The sequence below is a fragment of the Macrobrachium rosenbergii genome, chromosome 44, assembly GCF_040412425.1.
Source record: "Macrobrachium rosenbergii isolate ZJJX-2024 chromosome 44, ASM4041242v1, whole genome shotgun sequence".
In the NCBI taxonomy this organism is placed as follows: Eukaryota; Metazoa; Arthropoda; class Malacostraca; order Decapoda; family Palaemonidae; genus Macrobrachium; species Macrobrachium rosenbergii.
The window spans coordinates 35,207,304-35,225,397 of record NC_089784.1 but is presented as its reverse complement, the minus strand read 5'-3'; the positions used below and the strand labels follow the sequence as shown (position 1 = coordinate 35,225,397).

At 37.1% G+C, this 18,094-nt stretch overlaps 1 protein-coding gene across 1 annotated transcript in view; it reads right to left on the bottom strand.

The window, feature by feature from the left end:
- Positions 1-18,094, bottom strand: part of Cad74A (cadherin-74A) — a 52,606-nt gene that overhangs the window by 14,127 nt on the left and 20,385 nt on the right. Inside the window, exons 10-29 of the mRNA XM_067088325.1 lie at positions 17,068-17,170; positions 16,606-16,695; positions 16,092-16,374; positions 14,921-15,107; positions 14,399-14,518; positions 13,723-13,892; positions 12,929-13,036; positions 12,123-12,307; positions 11,647-11,777; positions 10,332-10,487; positions 10,022-10,146; positions 9,800-9,907; positions 9,062-9,217; positions 8,523-8,639; positions 8,193-8,379; positions 4,760-4,986; positions 1,201-1,327; positions 705-880; positions 348-468; positions 49-137 (exon numbers count right to left, since the gene is read on the bottom strand). Of these exons, the coding sequence (XP_066944426.1) occupies positions 49-137; positions 348-468; positions 705-880; positions 1,201-1,327; positions 4,760-4,986; positions 8,193-8,379; positions 8,523-8,639; positions 9,062-9,217; positions 9,800-9,907; positions 10,022-10,146; positions 10,332-10,487; positions 11,647-11,777; positions 12,123-12,307; positions 12,929-13,036; positions 13,723-13,892; positions 14,399-14,518; positions 14,921-15,107; positions 16,092-16,374; positions 16,606-16,695; positions 17,068-17,170 (2,966 nt within the window). The remainder of the gene's footprint in view (positions 1-48; positions 138-347; positions 469-704; positions 881-1,200; positions 1,328-4,759; positions 4,987-8,192; positions 8,380-8,522; positions 8,640-9,061; positions 9,218-9,799; positions 9,908-10,021; positions 10,147-10,331; positions 10,488-11,646; positions 11,778-12,122; positions 12,308-12,928; positions 13,037-13,722; positions 13,893-14,398; positions 14,519-14,920; positions 15,108-16,091; positions 16,375-16,605; positions 16,696-17,067; positions 17,171-18,094) is intronic.

Sequence of the window (18,094 nt, the reverse complement as noted above, 5' to 3'; positions counted from 1 at the left end):
TCCATTCTACCATAAAATATAACCATTACTAATGGTAGAATTACTTGCCTTTTCTCTGTCAATACGATCTTTGACAAAAATCATACCCTGGTTATCTGCTGTTCTGTTTATGCCAAAGAGACCATCATCATTGCCATCTGTAAAAAAATGAAGCCGTAAAACAAAATTTTATATTAAAACAAAATCCAAATTAAATTTACCATCTGCAATCCACATAGCCATCTACAATAATCCACATAGCCTATCTTACTCTATGTAATCCATATAGGTATCTCACAAGAAAAATAAGTAATATAAAATAAAAGAAATTCAGCATGTACATATGGATACCTGTACATTATACTTACAAGTTATTCTGTAGTCAACCAGAGAATTGTCTCCAGCATCATCATCTATTGCAGATACATAACCAACGACAGTTCCAGTGGCTGCCTCCTCTTCTACAATAAATTCCAGGGGTTTGTCTCCCTAGAATACATTTGGGTTGTCATATATATATTTTAAATAATTATCATTACATTTATACAACAGTAAATACAGTTGCTCTACTGTATTTACATTTATCCTCCGAGCAATTAGCTAAATTATTTTAGCTCTCAGAATGAAAAAGGTTCGTATGTACTGATATTATTAACATCATCAGTAACAATGAGTGTAATAGCAAACACTGACTTTACAGTGAACATAACATGTAGTTAACTTACTGGTAACCTGGCAAAAACTGGAGCATTGTCATCAGCATCCGTTATGTTGATGACCAGAAGGCGTGAGGCCAGCTGTGGAGGGCGTCCCAGATCCTGTGCAACAACCACCACTGTATACTGATCCCTTACTTCCCTGTCAAGCTCAGCTCTAGTTGTGATCATTCCTGTTGTAGGGTCTGGATGAGATAATGAAAAATTATTGAGATATTTTTCTGCAGTAAAATGTAAAATATAATACAGCATGTGGAAAATCACAGAGGTTTATAAATTTGCCATTTTAGATCATATGTAAAGTGAAGTTACATGCAAGGAAAGTGTGCTAGGGTAAAGATATTAACTGACAGACATACAATTAGTACATTTTCAGTAACAGTGCACACATACATTTTGCTGTGTTATCTATGAAGTACTATGAGAATCAAAATTGACCAACTGCAATGGTGTCATATAATTCATGGAAAACTAGCTTCTTTTTGCAATTTCTTATACTACGTACCTATGTCAAAAACACCATTATCACTCCCATCGTCTAAGAAAGAGTAAACTATCTTGCCGTTGGGTGTTGTAGGGTCATCTGGATCTTCAGCTTCAACTTGGAATACTGCTGTCCCAATTTTAGAATTCTTAAAATAAGCAAAAAGAAAAATATCAAAATATTTCTCTCTCTCTTCAGGTTTCAATTTCCTCTTTTTTAAGTTAATTTGATTCTATTTTCATCATTAAAGATAACAAGAAATCACCAAGAACAGAAGAATTTAATATACTTAAAAGGAGGGACTTCAGTGTATTGCAACAGCCTTCCTTTTATAAATAGTGTACCAATGTTTTATTAACATATGATCTGTGGATAAAAACTATACATAGTATTGCAGACGTTCCTCTATTTAAAAACTTTCCAAGATACGAACATCCATGATCGTAAATTAAAATTTGTTTGGAGAGCTCCATCCGCCACCCCTAAGTTCAAATTTTGTACTGCACATCTTGGCTTAGTTATAATTTCTGCTGCTACCAATGCTGACAGCACCGTAGCCGATGCCAATACGCCGGTACAAGGTCCCAGACTCCCAAGCCTACACAAGGGGTTAAGACATCATGTCTTGTGCTCCGATTTATTAGTGTGATTTTATCATGAAATATCTAACCCATCCTTTGTCTATCATAGCTAATGGCAGGCATAAGGTCAGTGAAGATAGTAGTAGAGGTAAAATGTGGCAAGGTATCTCACTGGAAACAAAAGTGGCAATTATAAAGAAATTAGAAAGTGGTGAAAAAATGGTTGAGGTAGCACGCATGTATAATATGAATCGCTCAACTGTCAGCACAGTTTTTAAGAACAAAGATACAATTAAGGAGCACATGAAAAGTGCTGTGTCAATGCAGTCCACAATTATAAGTATGGGGGGGGAAGGGTGGCAGAAGAAATGGAAAACTTTTGGGTATCTGGATGGAACACCAGAGACAAAGGTCTGTACTGCTTAGCCTCAAGCTGATTCAGGAAAAGGCTAAAAGCCTTTTCAATGACTTGAAGAGTAAGGCTGGCGAAAGTGTTACTGATGAAACATTTGCTGCAAGTCATGGTTGGTTTCAGCGTTTCAAAATATATGTTAACTTACTTCACATGTCTGTTAGTGGTGAGTCAGCAAGCACCCACAAAGCAGCAGCTGAAAAGTTTCCAGAGATACTCAAGGAAATAATTGAAAGGAAAGTTATACTCCACACCAAGTTTTCAATATTGACAAGACAGGGCTTTTCTGGAAAAATATGCCAGAAAAAAAGTACATCAGCCGTGAAGAGAAGATGATGCCAGGATTTAAGGCGTTGAAGGATAGGCTAACTTTACTTTTGGGTTGCAACACATTGGGAGACTTGAAGTTAAAGCCTCTCCTCGTGTCTTGTGCTGCAAATCCGTGGGCATTGAAAAACATTTCAAATTCTCTACCCGTAATCTGGACGTCCAATAACAAAGCCTGGGTGATCTTGCTATTTTTGAAGACTGGTTTTTCCATCACTTTGTTCCCAAACTCAAGCTGTACTGCCACGAGAATGGGATTCCTTTCAAGATTCTCTTACTCTTGGATAATGCCCCTGGTCACCCATCGCACTTAGTTGATTTCCATCTGAATGTAAAAATTGTCTATTTACCCACTAACACAACTTCACTCATTCAGCTGATTGATCAAGGCGAAACAGCAAATTTCAAGAAATATTACACTTGCCATATGTACATGCAAGCATTGAAGGAGGTAAATGACCCAGGTGTGACCTTACATGACTTCCAAAAGGGTTACAACATTTACAATTGTATAAAAAATATTGATGCTGCATGGCATGTGGGTGAGTGACATAAACATGAATGGAGCATGAAAGGCTCTATGCCCACAGTTTGTAAACGATTTTAAAGGATTTAATCAAGAAGAGGAGGCAAAGGGAATCACTGACAGTCTTGTTGCCATAAGTGAAAAGTTACAACTTGACTTAGGGGAAGATGACTTTGAAGAACTGTTTGAGTCATTCAGAGGAGCTGACGAATAAGGATGTAATGGAACTGGAAGAAATGCACAGAACAGAAGAATATGAAGAATGCACTGAGCAGAAGAACATGAAGAAGATGAAGGACTTGTTCCTTTAAAGAAGTCTGAAACAGAATTGATGGCCAAGGGGTTTTCTCTTATATAAAAAGCTTTGACTAATTTTGAGAATCAGGACCCAAATGTTGAGATTCTCAAAAGTAGCAAAAACCACCAACCATGCTATCCAGTGTTATCGTATCATATACGATGAAAAGAGAAGAAAAGCAATGCAAACTTCCTTGGACAAATTCTTCAAACCAGTGTCTTTAACCTCAAGAGCTTCCCCAGTTGAAGAAGAAAGTGATGCCAAAGAAATCCTTGCCGAAGCAATCCATCCTGAAAAAAAGTGATGCAAAAGAAAGTGATGCCGAAAAAAGCCTTCCTGAAGAAATCATTGACATTGATGACCTGCCACCCCTGTAATTCCACACCACTCCTCCTCCTCTCATCATCCATCACATTAAACCTACGACACCACTTTCAAAGGTACGACAAACAACTGTACTTTACTGTATTATTACCATAATTTGCTTAATGTACAGTATTAAGTTTTTATGTATCATTCGTTGTAGTAAAGTGCTCTATAAATTGTATTATCATCATCACAATATAGTACAGTACATGTACTTACATATACATGTACAGTAATGTATTTAGGTTTTATATATCATTTATAATAGTAAAGTGTTCTTGAAGTTGTACTATTATCATCATAATTTAGTATAGTATTTACTGTATAGTATTTAGGTTTTATATATCATTTGTATTAATAAAATACTCTATAAAATACAGTTCAGTACTAGTACTGTGTTGCAGTATGAAAAAACGAATAGTATTGTATGTGTTGACTTTGCATATATGAAGTTGAACTTACGAACAAATTCAAGATACGAACAGTCGTTTTCAAAGTAACTCATTCGTAAGTCGAGGAGCATCTGTACTATTAAGTCAGTCTGTATTACTGCATTACTCATAAAGTTAACATAATCCCTGAAGAGTCTAAGTTTTACATGTGAAGAGAGAAATCATCAGCACAAGTAGAGTAGACCACTCATAGCATGACTACTTCCAAGATATGACATCCATGAGAGGAAAACGGCCCAAAAATACAGAGTACAGTATACTGCATATGTCTACCATGACCTGCAAGGAAATGTTCGCAAAGAAAGTGGAATAAAGAAATACCAAAAAGTTTCACTGAGGATAAATAACGATGACTGAAAATTAAAGCTTACCAATGGAGCACCTGACCTTTTTCTCACTTGGGACCAAGGAATTACACTGGAAATATAATTGCTTACTTCCTAAATAAATCACTGTATATCTACTGTATATTCACTGGAAACAACCCCTCTGGTACAGTAATAGTTTTAAAATTTGTTTGAAAACATTATAACACTGCAGCATCTCAATAATACAAAATATTTTCTGATAAAAAGGAAGAGTCAAAAAACCCATTAACCTGTGCAACTTCAAAATTACCTCCATAACACTGGCACCTTCATTTGGCGCAGGGCTTATGAAAGTTGGCACACCATCGTTGGTAGAGACATCTCCAATAAGCAATCTAACTGTAGCTTCTGAGTACTGTTGAGGAGTGCCTTGGTCAATTGCCCGAACTGTTAATTCATAGTGTTCGGTTCTTCCTTTACCATTGAGAGGAGCCAGTACAGACAATACACCACTCTCAGGGTCTAAGGAGAAGAGTCCTAAGGATTGAGAGAAAACAGAATTTAATAAGTGAATATCATGGTGATGCAGTTTAATAAAAAATTATACCTAAAATTATACAGTACATACATACACAGTTTTTTTAACAAAATACCAAATTAACAAGGAATTTGTATTTTTCTTAACATACAAACCTACACTTTCATATGTGGAACAATCCGTGCTTACCTAGCCTCAGTTGTTCTTGAAACATCTCTGAAAAAACAAAATCCTAATGCTACCTGGTTCATGCGGTGTGACCTGATCCGACATACATCGGCCATTGTGTGAGACACCCCATACACAGCTCTGCTCAACTTCCTAGTGGGAGTGAGAATTAAAACTACATGGGGCAGTATGAAGAGGGTAACCTTCCCTATATGAAAGCATAGGTTCATATGTTAGGAAAAATACAAATTTCTTTTTAATTTCGTATTTGTTCCGACACATAAACAAACCGTAGAGGCGTTACCTCTCGATACCCCCAAAGGCATGCAGAGGTGTAAGCTGATGTACCGTACTCACTTTTCCTAATGATGCAGCTGACAGCGTCTTCCCCTCCCAACGGAACTCCCATAAGCAGTGATGGTATCTAAGGACTTGTGTGCTATATCCTTGAGGTAGACAGAGGTGAATATTGTCTGCCTCTTCCAGACCCCGGCCCCGGAGGACCTGACCTACCAAGGGTAGTTCTTAAATGCCAAAGACAGTCCTATTCCTCTGATGTCTTGAGCCCTGACTCTGGCAGGGCCCAGGTCTATGTTACAGTCCAAATGGTATGCCCTCCCAATTACCTATCTCAGCCAAAAGGAGAAAGTGTTTCTTTATATCTCCCTTTTCTCTCGACCCCTACTTAAGAAAAGTCTGCAACAGACTCGTCTGTGGGGGGCTGTGCGTTTAAGGGCTCTGACTCGGCATAGCATGATTTCGTCTTGTTAGTCCCCTACGAAGTCCTTTACTGAGGGAATAGAAAAAACCAGCGAACCTTGGGTCATGTGTGGAGGAGTTCTGGGTCTTCGCCACAAACTCTGGGAGGAAGGTGAAGCCCATCGACATCCATCCATGGGTGTAGGTCATATTGTATAAGAGGGCGTGAAGTTCACCCACTTCTTCATTGATGCCAGTGCCAACAGGAAAACTACTTTCAGGGTCAAGTCCCGGTCTGACACCCTTCTGAGCAGTTCATAGGACATTTTCCTCAAGGAAGCCAGGACCTTGGTGATGCTCTATTCTGGGGGTTTCAGTTCTCAAGGAGAACAACTCTTTTCAAAAGTTTCTAATCATGTCCAAGAGCTTCCATGATGCTGACAGGTCTATGCCTCTAGGTTTGAATACATGGGTGAGGACAGACCTATAGCCTTTAATTGCTAACACTGAGAAGGTGCTCCTCCGGAAGACTTTCCATTTTCCCTGGTACAGACTGAGGGAATAGGGCCTGAGGGGGCTGTCAAAGACTGCAGCAACTTCTCCTGAAAAACCTTTCTTTCTAAGAAGTTGCTGGATAGCCTCCACCCGTGAAGCTGGAGGGAGGCCACTGCCCAATGAAACCGGCCATTGTTCTCTTGCTTCAGCAAGGTGGGGGTGGGGGGAAGATGCCTTGGGATGTCTGCTAGGAAGTGGAGGAGGTCTACGTACCATTCCGCTTGGGGCCACTTTGGAGCTACAAAAGTCATCCTCAGACCTTGACACGAACAGCCCGTTGATGACCTTCCAATATTGGCTAAACAGGGGGAAGGCATACAGGTTGTCCCATGGATGCTAGAAGATGTCTTGCAGGACAGCTCTTTCGTCAGATACCAGTGAACAATACAGGGGCAACTTGCTGTTCCTTGCTGTTGCAAACAGATCCAATGTGGGGCCCACCCACAACTTGAGCAACCTATCCACTACACCCCGTTTTAATGACCATTCCATTCCCACTACCTGAACTGCCCTGCTTAGTTGGTCCGCCACGATGTTCTTTTTCCAGGAATATACCTGGCTGTCAGCATCAAACCCTAGGTTTCTGACCATTCATGCATTTCTACAGGTAAGCTGTTCAAGCCAGGGAACATCGTGCTTCCATACTTGTTTAAGTATATGACCACCGAGATGTTGTTGCTAATGACGACCATGGTCTTCTCTGGAGGAGATCTTGGAAGTGTTGGAGTGCCAGCCAGACGGCTCACATCTCCAAGACGATGATGTGATATTGGCGTTGCTGCTCATCCCACTTCCCTGAAATGCATGTGCCATTCAGATGGGCACTCCAGCCCCTTCAGGATGTGTCTGAGTAGTATACCAGCATCTCCAGGACAAAAACCAATGCACAAAGCACAGAAACAGCAATATTAACTACAGACTTGAAATAGCAACACTAGATGCAGCAAACAGGGTCAGACAATCACTAGGCATGGGGAGTACGTACTCCCAATCACAAAGACTAGAGAAAACAGTATGAATGCAAAAAAACAAAAAGAGACAACTCGGAAATGTGTGAACACTAGTACAGCTGCGAAAACAATGACTGATGTAGGACAGGTCAGGTAACACCACGTGACCCCAGTAGTGTTAGGATTTTGTTTTTTCAGAGACAATTTAAGAATAACCAAAGCTAGATAAGCACAGATTGCTTACTCCGTATGTGAAAGCGTAGGTTCATATTGGTGTCAGAACAAATGGCAATTTTAAAAACATTTTGCTATACTAACACAGAAACAACTAATATCATTTTGGTTTTATTTGTAAAAAAACTATGCTCAGAAATAAATCTTAAAATAAATTTTAAATTATTTTAACCTTACATATACTGTACTGGAAAATCTTTGTTGGTGAACTGAAATTTTATAAAGTCTTGTATGATTTTGGTTTGTCCTTCAAATGCATTATGAATTAAGATTATGTTAGACTTGATACTTTTAATCAAACTATAACAGTAATGTTCTCGATGTCTTCTCTTCTTGTAATTGACTGATAGACTGATTATGAGGTTTAGACCTTAAGCCAAACACTGGAATGTACTGTATATGGGTTATTCAGGACTTAATGCTACTTGTAATAAATTGAGAATGTAAATCTTAAGTCAAACTACATGAGGATAAAATCTGTATTTGTCATGATTTAATAATTAATAATTCTCATATTTTTTTATTAGGATTTACAAGCAAGATTATCAATTTTGTAAATAACTATTTATCAAAGGTTGTAAACTGTTCCTCTAACTTACCATCAACCTCTCCTTGTGGTTCGGGTAACTGGTACCTAACAACCCCATTGATGCCAAGATCCGGGTCAGTAGCTAGGACATTCATGACAGGACTACCAACTGCTGTGTTTTCTGCAACCACAGCTGTGTACGAAGATTCACTCCAAAGAGGAGATTCATCATTCACATCTGTCAGTTCTATTTCAACCTAAGGGAAGGGTATTAAATTAGAACATACATTTATGTAATAATGTAACAACTTTTCAGTGACATTATCTCATAACATTCACGGTGAAGTTAAACTGGACGTTCCAAATTATTACAAGAATCAAACAAACTTCCGACACTTACTATGACAGTAGTTTTACGCTGGTTAATGCCCCCAATGGGAGTATCATGGGCAGTCACCTCCAGAGTTATAGTAGGTGTTGTCTCTCTATCCAGTTGGGCACCTCGTGCAACTTGAATCTAAAATAAGAAGTTATTTTTTCATCCTTTTCAGAAATGTGAAAAAGCAAACTCAAAACTTTTGAAGAGTTATTCCAAAATATTTTCTGCTTCTCTTCCCTCTCTCTAGCCATATACGATCATTCTTTTAACTTTCAAAACCAACTTATCAAGCGTTTCACTTTCCAAATATGTATTGTATATAAATACAGTACAATATACTCAAAATTTAATATCTCACACCATTCACCTCAAAAGTGAAAAAATCCTTTTGTCCTTTCTTTATTGTTGTCCATTTTGGAAATTATCCTTATCTCCAGGCCATAAATTTGAATAAAACTTAATCTTCTAGACCAAGCCTCGAAGAGCTTTGTTTGGAGGGGAGAGGTTTGATTAAACTAATGAATACCTATTTGAGAGATAGGATATTCACAATCACTAACCTCTCCTGTTGTTTTATTGATGACAAATAGCAACGCTCCCTCACCACCCAGAGTATAGTAGACTTCACCGTGTTCCTTTGTATCAGGATCTGTTGCTGTTACAGTTAACACTGACTTCGGCCAACGAGCGTCTTCAGCTAGACGGGTATGGTACTCCTATAAGGATTAACAATAATCAAAGAAAACTCTCATTGACAAAAGAAAATTATCAAGTAAATAGAGTATAAGAAGAGCATATACATCTAAGAGTATACCACTTAAATTTTATATCAATATAATTTTTGGGTTACAGTTTTCCAATATACATAACCATGAAATTTCCAAAAATTATTAGACAAACAATTACACTTAAAACCCTCTTTTGTTGACAGGCAAGGTCCAAATTCTAATTCTAAATTAGCAAAAGGCACTCTTTGTTTGGCAAGCAATACATGCCTGACTTGAAAACAAGCTTAATACCATGAAAAACAAATTTACAACATGCAATTACATACAGAAAGTAATTGCAGTGTCTATAATCAGTATTAATGCACTTTTCCATATATCAATTTTCAGGGCCAACCTCCTTCAAAATCTGTTATTTTTTTTTTTTAAAGGAAGGAAAGTATGTCATCAAAAGGAAACATTTAGCCTACTGCTATTTGCAAAATAACAGGTAACCATACTGCACTTTCACACAGCTGTGATATAACTAGGGCATTACAGTATAGATGGTCATATTTTTCATCAAATACTTACATTCTCAGTAAATATTGGGCTATTATCATTTACATCCTCGATGTTCACGGTAACAAAGGCCTCACTTGAACGTTCACCAGCGATGGCTAATACTTGCAGTGAGGTTTTCTGAAAAATTGTAATAACATATCAAGGCCATAGCCAGTTTAATACATTTGATCATTTACATCTTGAGAAATGTTATAATCAAAGTAAGCGTGGCTCACAGAAACCTTTACGAACCTTAGTCTGAGATGCTTCATAATCTAATCTTGAATTAAGTGACACTTGTCCTGTTATGGCTGCTACAGTGAACATACCATCAGGGTCAGACCCTGGAACCTTCTCATATCGTCTTACAGGCTGACCTGCAATATGGTAATTTATAAAACCATCAAGTTTAAACATCATTCACATTAATAGGAAAACCTATCTATTAGGAATCAAAGTGATTAAGATTAAGAATGTTCCTTAATTCAAAATTCACTGCCAAACCTATACAGTACTGAAATTATCCTTAAATACACATTCATAGTAGCTGGGTATATCTCACCTGAAACAGGATCCTTAGCCGTGACAGAAAATACAACAGTTCCAGGCTCCTGCTCTTCTTTAACTATGACCTCTAGCTGCGGCCTTGCAGGGGTCCAGGGTGGAGCAAATATGGGATTTTGGTCACTAAATGCTTGAATATAAATTGTTACCTCAGCTGAAAAAGATCATAAAGTAAATAGAGATTTTTAATTCTTGAATATTTAAAAAGGAGCTTTCTTGAACCTAAGTTTTTCTGTTCTTTAGCTAAATTACTATTTAAAATTTAAAATTCAATGCAGTATACATAAAATATAACACAGGACAAATAATACCTATTAGATTATTATAAGCTTATAGTATCTGATCTTAAATGAGATTTGAAAATTGAGCAAGGCAAAGCTCAAGAAGTTAGACAGCGATGCTAGAAGAGACCAAAGGGAATTTATGTAAAGTAAAAGGAAGATTAAATAACAACAAGGACTGAAGGGGCATTACAAAGAACCATTAGTACCACTTACAGTGCATCATGAGTGGAAGTATTAACCTCCTCGAAGAAGTAACTAAATACAGAATCATAGTAAGTTAACAGATCACAAAAGAACAACATTATCTTTCATATGAAAATATTTCAGGCCAGTACACGACAGGGTAAATGATAACAAAAAGACCAACCCTATCCTGACCTGAGGCTAGACTCAGTGATGGAAAAGTAATACCTTAAGAAACTTGTGACATGTCTCATAATGCTGAATCACCATTAGCAAAAATGATGAGTAAGTCAACTAGGAAGCTTGACTGAGAACTGTAATAAAGGCAGTCCACGGGTTACGTCAGGCTCGGGATGTGTCCTTCCAGACTTAAGGCACTTCCTCACGGCACCGTCAACCCCAATTTTTCGGTGCCGTAAGTGGATTTACAGTGCCATAACCCAGACTTATGGCACTTATGGCACCGTAACGGTGCATACAACGCCTTTAACAGCGCTGTAAGTGCTATTTATTCCCTTTATAATTATGATGCTTCGGGTTACAGCGATTTTCGGCCTCCAGGGGCGTAACCCCTGCCGTAAACCGGGGACTGCCTGTAGTCCTTAACAGTTATAAAAGAAAAGTCAACATTAATTCAAGATTGAAGTTTCAGACTGCAAGGTGGGTTAGAGAATGGGAGCTATACTTGACTTGCAAGGCATCTTTCATTCCCTGGCAGCGCAAGGTTGTCCTTTTGGTAAATTCTTTGTCATCCTAGAGAGTCAAGATACTATAATAGGCTCTAGCAAATAAATGGCTTGTATTAAGGAAACAAATTTGTATTTTTTACAGTCAAATTTTTGTTACCTGTGTCATTCTGATCAGGAAAATCTTCTGTAGCATTCCGATCCGAGACGGTTATAGTCAAGATGATGACAGCAGCTGCATTATGATCCAAAGACCCTGACACCTTGAGTTCTCCTGTAGTCTCATTTACACTGTAAGGACACAAAGCATTCCTAATGAATTTTTACAGAAAATATATAAAATAACATGACAACATTAGCACAGTACTGTGTTTCAGCAAATGTAATATCATGGATGATTGGTCACAGCTTTGAAAATTACAGGAATAAAACAAATAACAATAGTGGAAAATATTCTTCAAATATATATTACTATGGCTCTAATTTTCATAATTTTTATAAAAAGAGAAATATAAAAATAATAATTTGTCAACACATCTGTAGTGAGAAGTTATCAAGGTGGCAGGTGGTAATGACCTTTAACTTCCAAGAAACAAAGAGAAAAAGTTATATGTACAGTACTTAACAATAACTTACCTAAAGACTTCCAGATAATTGTAAGGAGATGAAGGTACAAGAGTGACTCCTGTTTTATCCCTGGCCATTACTGGTTGGGTAATTTCATAAACCAAGTCAGCACCGAGGTCCGGATCACTGGCAGTCACAGTTAAAACAGTCTCCCCAACAGGCAGACGTTCACTAACATACCTCACATAAGATTCCTGTAAACAATAATGAATATAACAATATGAATTTGGTCATTCAAAATACTAGTAAAGTACCAATTTTAGCATTAGTGTCTTAAAAGTTTAAACAGTAACTCAATATGGTCTTTAAAAATACTAGTAAAGAATTTTTAGTTTTAGCACCATACTTTCTACAGTAACATAAACATTACACTACTCTCTTTGGCTAGATTCATTCATCAAAATATGCAATTTTTTAAAATATTCATAATAACCCTTGTTCTATAAATAAAAGTTGCTTATTTTTCTTATATACTGTCTAAGATGGGGATGTCTTTGACAAAAATTGATTTACCAGAAGATGAAAGACACACTGCGTTTTGCTCTCAGGTTGGTATTCCAATTATAATGGGTCCCCTTACTTGTGAGATAACAGATACAACAGCTGCCTTGGAAAGGTGTAGGAAGATTAGGGTATAGGTCATTCCAGTAAAATAAGAGTTTTATCAACAGAGTAATTTTCCTCCTATTTATGTTATACTTATTTACCACTAAGGCAAAGATACTGCAGATTTGTACCATTCTAGTCTAAATGGACATCAGGAAATTTAGCAAACAACTCCAGTACACTTTAAAGAATTATCATTACAAACTCACCTGATTAAATTTAGGAGGCTTATTATTAACATCTTCTATATCTACAGTTACAGTAGTTGTTGAAGTCTGTCGTGTTTGATGGCCACTGTCTATTGCTGCAACAATCAACTGTGGAAAGAAAAAAGGTAAGTTGAAAGAAAAGATAATGTTAATGTATCACCTAATAACCCAAAATTGACAGGTAAATACTGCTATTTTGAAAAAAGCTAATGTAACATGGCACAATGAACACATGCATGTTTCCCAGTGGAAAGAGAAGTGTCCATATTAATGTTAACTGACAAAAGACACCAAAACATGAGCAAGTTCCTCTGCAATTTTTTTAAGGAACTTTGCAGGAATATCACCTGGGTCAGAGGCTTCATCGTTTTTCAAGGATGCAAGAAGCTATGGACCTTATAAGCTAAAGATAGTAGGGAAAGCATAGGATTAAAGAATGGTACATAAGAGAATCAAAAGCACTGGAAATTTTGCATGAAGAATTTGCTGGATAATGCAAGCTAAATAGAATGACCTTTTCATAAGGTCTAGGTGAGCAAGCTGAAGAGCTATCAGATTGGAAGAAAGGAAGACACCTGGACTTAAAGAATTTACTAAGGCTCACAAGTTACTAAACAGTACCCCAACTGTGCAGTTAAATTTCAACTACAGTTCTTTGATACTGGCTCTATTCATAGCTGAGATAATTATTATTGTACATCATGCATCAATTTGTGGTTTGTACTTGTTATAAAACAATTTGAAAAAATTATATCCTAAACACTAAGAAATTTAATACAGCAAGGATCACTAACTTGATACTTTGGTGTTACATCACGGTCCAGACTAGCTCCTTCAGCTACTGTAATTTCTCCTGATGTGCTATTCATAACAAAATTGTCCCTAGCCCCTGCTGTCAGCATATAAGTAACAGCTTCGTTGGGACCATCAGGGTCATTAGCTGATACTTCAACAACATTTGTGCCTGAAGATTTAAAGAAAATTAAGATGGAAAAAGGATAAATGCAAAATTATGATGCCATTCAGTATTATGGTGCTCATCAAACATGAAACACAAAGCCTTAGGGAATAACTAGCATCACTATAAGAATTCACTACATCATCATAAGACAGAGGCACCTGATTATAAAAGAGACGGGTTTGAATATTTATGGGAAAAGGGCTATAAAACTTTAAAATTCTTTACTAGAATTAAAATAAGAAAGTATATTGACAGGGAAAATGCATACTTCCAAATGACTTAAAGGATTTGTAAAGAATTCTTGAAACAACAATGTGTGATAATTCTTCTTCATATCATCTGACCACTCTTTAAAATTTCATAAATAAGGACAACACAAGGGAGAACAAATATGGTTTCAGTTACAACTTTATCAAAGAAATTATGCATTTCAAAAGAAGGATAACTTCCATATGTTGAATCCCCAATATTAACATTCTCAAAAGTCATTTCGATAGGGAAACACTTACCTGATTCAGCATCTTCTCTTAAAGTTGCCTGGTATTCTCGCTGCTTGAATCTTGGAGGTCTGTTTGTGTCCCTTCCAACAGTGATGAACACCCTCACATCACTGTATCTCCTTGGTTCACCTACATGAAGAATTATAGAAGTAAGTAGGGACTCTAAAATTTGCTAAACATCTAATGGAGAAAGTTCAAAGAAATGGTAAGATATCTATAATACAGCACTGACGGCTGATTTCACATAACTAACTTAACAAAACACTGAATTCTGTAAAAGACTACAATAAATACGGACAACAGTGATATTGTAATTTACTCCAAGTACAGTATGTGGAAACTATTGTCAAGAAAATTTCTCTTCAATGTTGTTGCTCTTACACTGGCTGGCCTTGTATACACAGGTTCTTTTTCTTTAGAAAAGCCTGTATACATCTAGAAACTTTTTCAATAGGTTACAATATGACAAAGAGAGCTTTACAGGACTATATGACATGAAAATTTCTCAGGATGTCAAAATTTCCTACTCACCTGCATCTGAAGCACGAATAGTAAGGGTATATGTAGATGTAGGAGTATCGATGTAACTCAGAGGTCGCTGTATGGTTATTTCACCACTAACAGGTTCAATGAAGAAAGCTTCATCAGGTGTATTTCCATCTTGCAGAGAGTAAAACACCTTCCCACCACCCTGAGTGTCTCCATCATCATCTGTTGCCTGAGGAATAAGGTTTTGTAAGGTACATCTGGATTAAGGAAACATTCCTACAGAATTGGTAGATGAATGTATGATGGCAAAACAGAGGCGACAGTAATTATCTAAGGACCTAACATTACTTAGTACACAAGGAAAAATGTAAGGAAGAAATTTGATTGAGAAAGTAACACAAAAGGCAGACAGAAGGAAAGGGCAGTTTTAAACATGGAAAAAGGTATGTGGACCTAGAACAAGCTTATGATAGCAATGACAGTGAGGAAATGTGGAGAATGTTGAGAATACACTATGTGGTATAAAAGATGTCCTGTTGCAAGCAATTAAGGAAGCAAGGTGTCTGTATAATCATATATACATAGGACAGTGACTGGTTTGGCATTAAAGTTGGTCTAAGACAAGTGTGTTATATTTTCATGGCTACTTAACCTCTTTCTGGATGGAGTGATCTGACAAGTCAAGAGGAAGGACAGTGTATGTACAGGTACAAAGTAGCAAGATAAAAAATCAGTAGTGAGCGGAATGTGGGATGACTGATGTTTGTTGATGACACACTGCTGATTGGTGACAGTAAAAAGAAACTATAGAAAATAGTAAAAGTTTGAAAGTGCATGCAAGAGGAGAAAGCTGAGAGTAAATGTGAACAAATTAAGGTTATGAGGGTAAATGGAAACCAAGAAGATGGAGCCATAAGTATTATTATGGATGGTGAAAAAATGGAAGTGAATGGTTCACACATGTAATAGGGGGTAAGTATAATGAATGATGGTAGGAGGAGGGAAGGGATGAATCCCAAAATGCAAGAAACCAGATAGATGGCATGGTGTGAGCATAGGACTGGGAAGGCACATCTATGGAAGCCAAGGTGGGAAATGTATGGTGGAACTGTTGAGCATGAAAGGACCCAAGTGTCCTGAGGAAAAGGAAAGAAATGTCTGAAGATATATATAAAAACATTGCATATCCAGTACATTCTTCTATAGCCCTTACCTTTATGAACAGAGGTGGGTCAAACACAGCTGCACCTTCATCTACAGTTCTTCTGTATTCACGTCGAGAGAACTGGGGGGCATTGTCATTCTCATCAATTATATCTATGAAAATATTAACAGATGTGATCTTACCACCACCATCGGTGGCAGAATACGTCAAGGAGTATGTCTTTTGGCGTTCATAGTCCAGACAAAATTCCTGACCACAGTTGGCAACAAAAATCTCTCCAGTATTTTCGTCCACACGGAACTTCTCAGCACCAAATCCTTTGATGGTATACCTTAAATAAACATAGTAAGACATTTTCAGGTGACTGGATCTAAGTTTTCCATAACTAACTTAACATAACTTTCCAAAGTTCAAGCATTTTTATTAAACAATATTAAAGTTAACAAATCTATTCAATATAACAAATTTATATGGTGACACTTGCTGTAAAAGTTCACTAAGCAAATTTTTACAATACTGTGAGATTTAGTCAAGATGAAATCGCAGTATAACATTTACTTACTTCAGTTCTCCAAAGGCTCCAGAATCCGAATCATTAGCACGAAGGGTGTTAATGAGGAAGCCCCTGTTCACACTTTCACTTACAGAATACCTGTATAGAAACATAAGTAAAAAAAATATTCAAATCTAGATCCAAGAGGAAAGTTAACAATGAAGGACCATATTTCTATTGTTAATTATTCACTGTACTGTAAATGAATATAACTCTAACAAAGTAGCCATACTTTTAGATACTGACGGCTATATAAACACAAATCCACAGTAAAACCAATAGAACAGGACTAAATTTTTTGCTCCTTAAACTGAATTCTAACGCCAAGTTTATTAGTTATGAAAAAGGTCCATAAAATAAAATTATTTAAACATTAAAATCATGTAGCTCCTTTCATAATAAAGGAAAATTATGCCAAGAAGTGAAAACTGCTATAAAATTGCTACGCTTTATCACATGACACTGCAGTACCTGTAGGAAGGCTGTTCAAACACTGGCGAATTGTCATTAGCATCAGCAATTGTTACATTGATAATGGCAGCAGACACTGGAACTCCTCCTTCACTGGCAATCACTAAAAGAAAAAGTACCAAAGATTACAGTAGTTAGTTCACAGTACAGTACAGTACAGTACATCGAATTGGAATGGCAACCTTGAAAGAAAACATACAGTACTCGGCTAAAATTTTTCATCTTGAATTTCAAGATATGTCAAACAAACCTTACAAAGCCTTATGCTTCAAAATTATGACTGCATAACCAAACTTTTTTCATTCTTACAATTTCCATTAGAATGGAGACAGCATCTTCAGGACCTAATCTCAAGCACATTTCTTGGCTTTTATCAAACATCAAGACAGTTAGCCTACTCACTGAAGCCTGTACCAAGATCTTCCCATTAATCTTTGATTTACCTTTAAAGTGAATCTCTAAGTTTTCAGCCTTTGTCTTGACCTCTTCAAGGCGCTTCAACCCGTGATGGTCCTAATTAGACAGCCTTCACTTCCTTGGATGCTGACCTTGAAATTTCTGATTCTTGATTCCTCAGGATTAGATAAGAACCCTCATTTTTACCTACTTCAGGGTATTCTCTCTCTGCACAGTTATTTTCAATGTCATAATGAAAACAAATCCCCAATTCTGGCCAGCAGACTGTCATCTTGGAAATAATGATAAAGACAGCACTTTTAACATCTAACCCCAAAAGAACAGACACTTAAAGACCACTGGATAACCTCAACCTAGAGGAGGAACACTGAGCTTTTCAAAAATGGTTGGCTTACTATATGAGCTCTCCTTATTCAGGAATTTAGCTTGCTAAAAGCAATGTCTCATTCATGTCATTACAATGGGCACACACATCTATATACTGAAGGAATCAGTAGAGGGAACACAGACTTACCAATCTTGCTACAGGGGTGTCTAGCACCACTTGGTGAGATGAATTCTTTTTTTCCTTTACTGAACTAGAGCATAAGTCTATGTAAGGCCATGGATT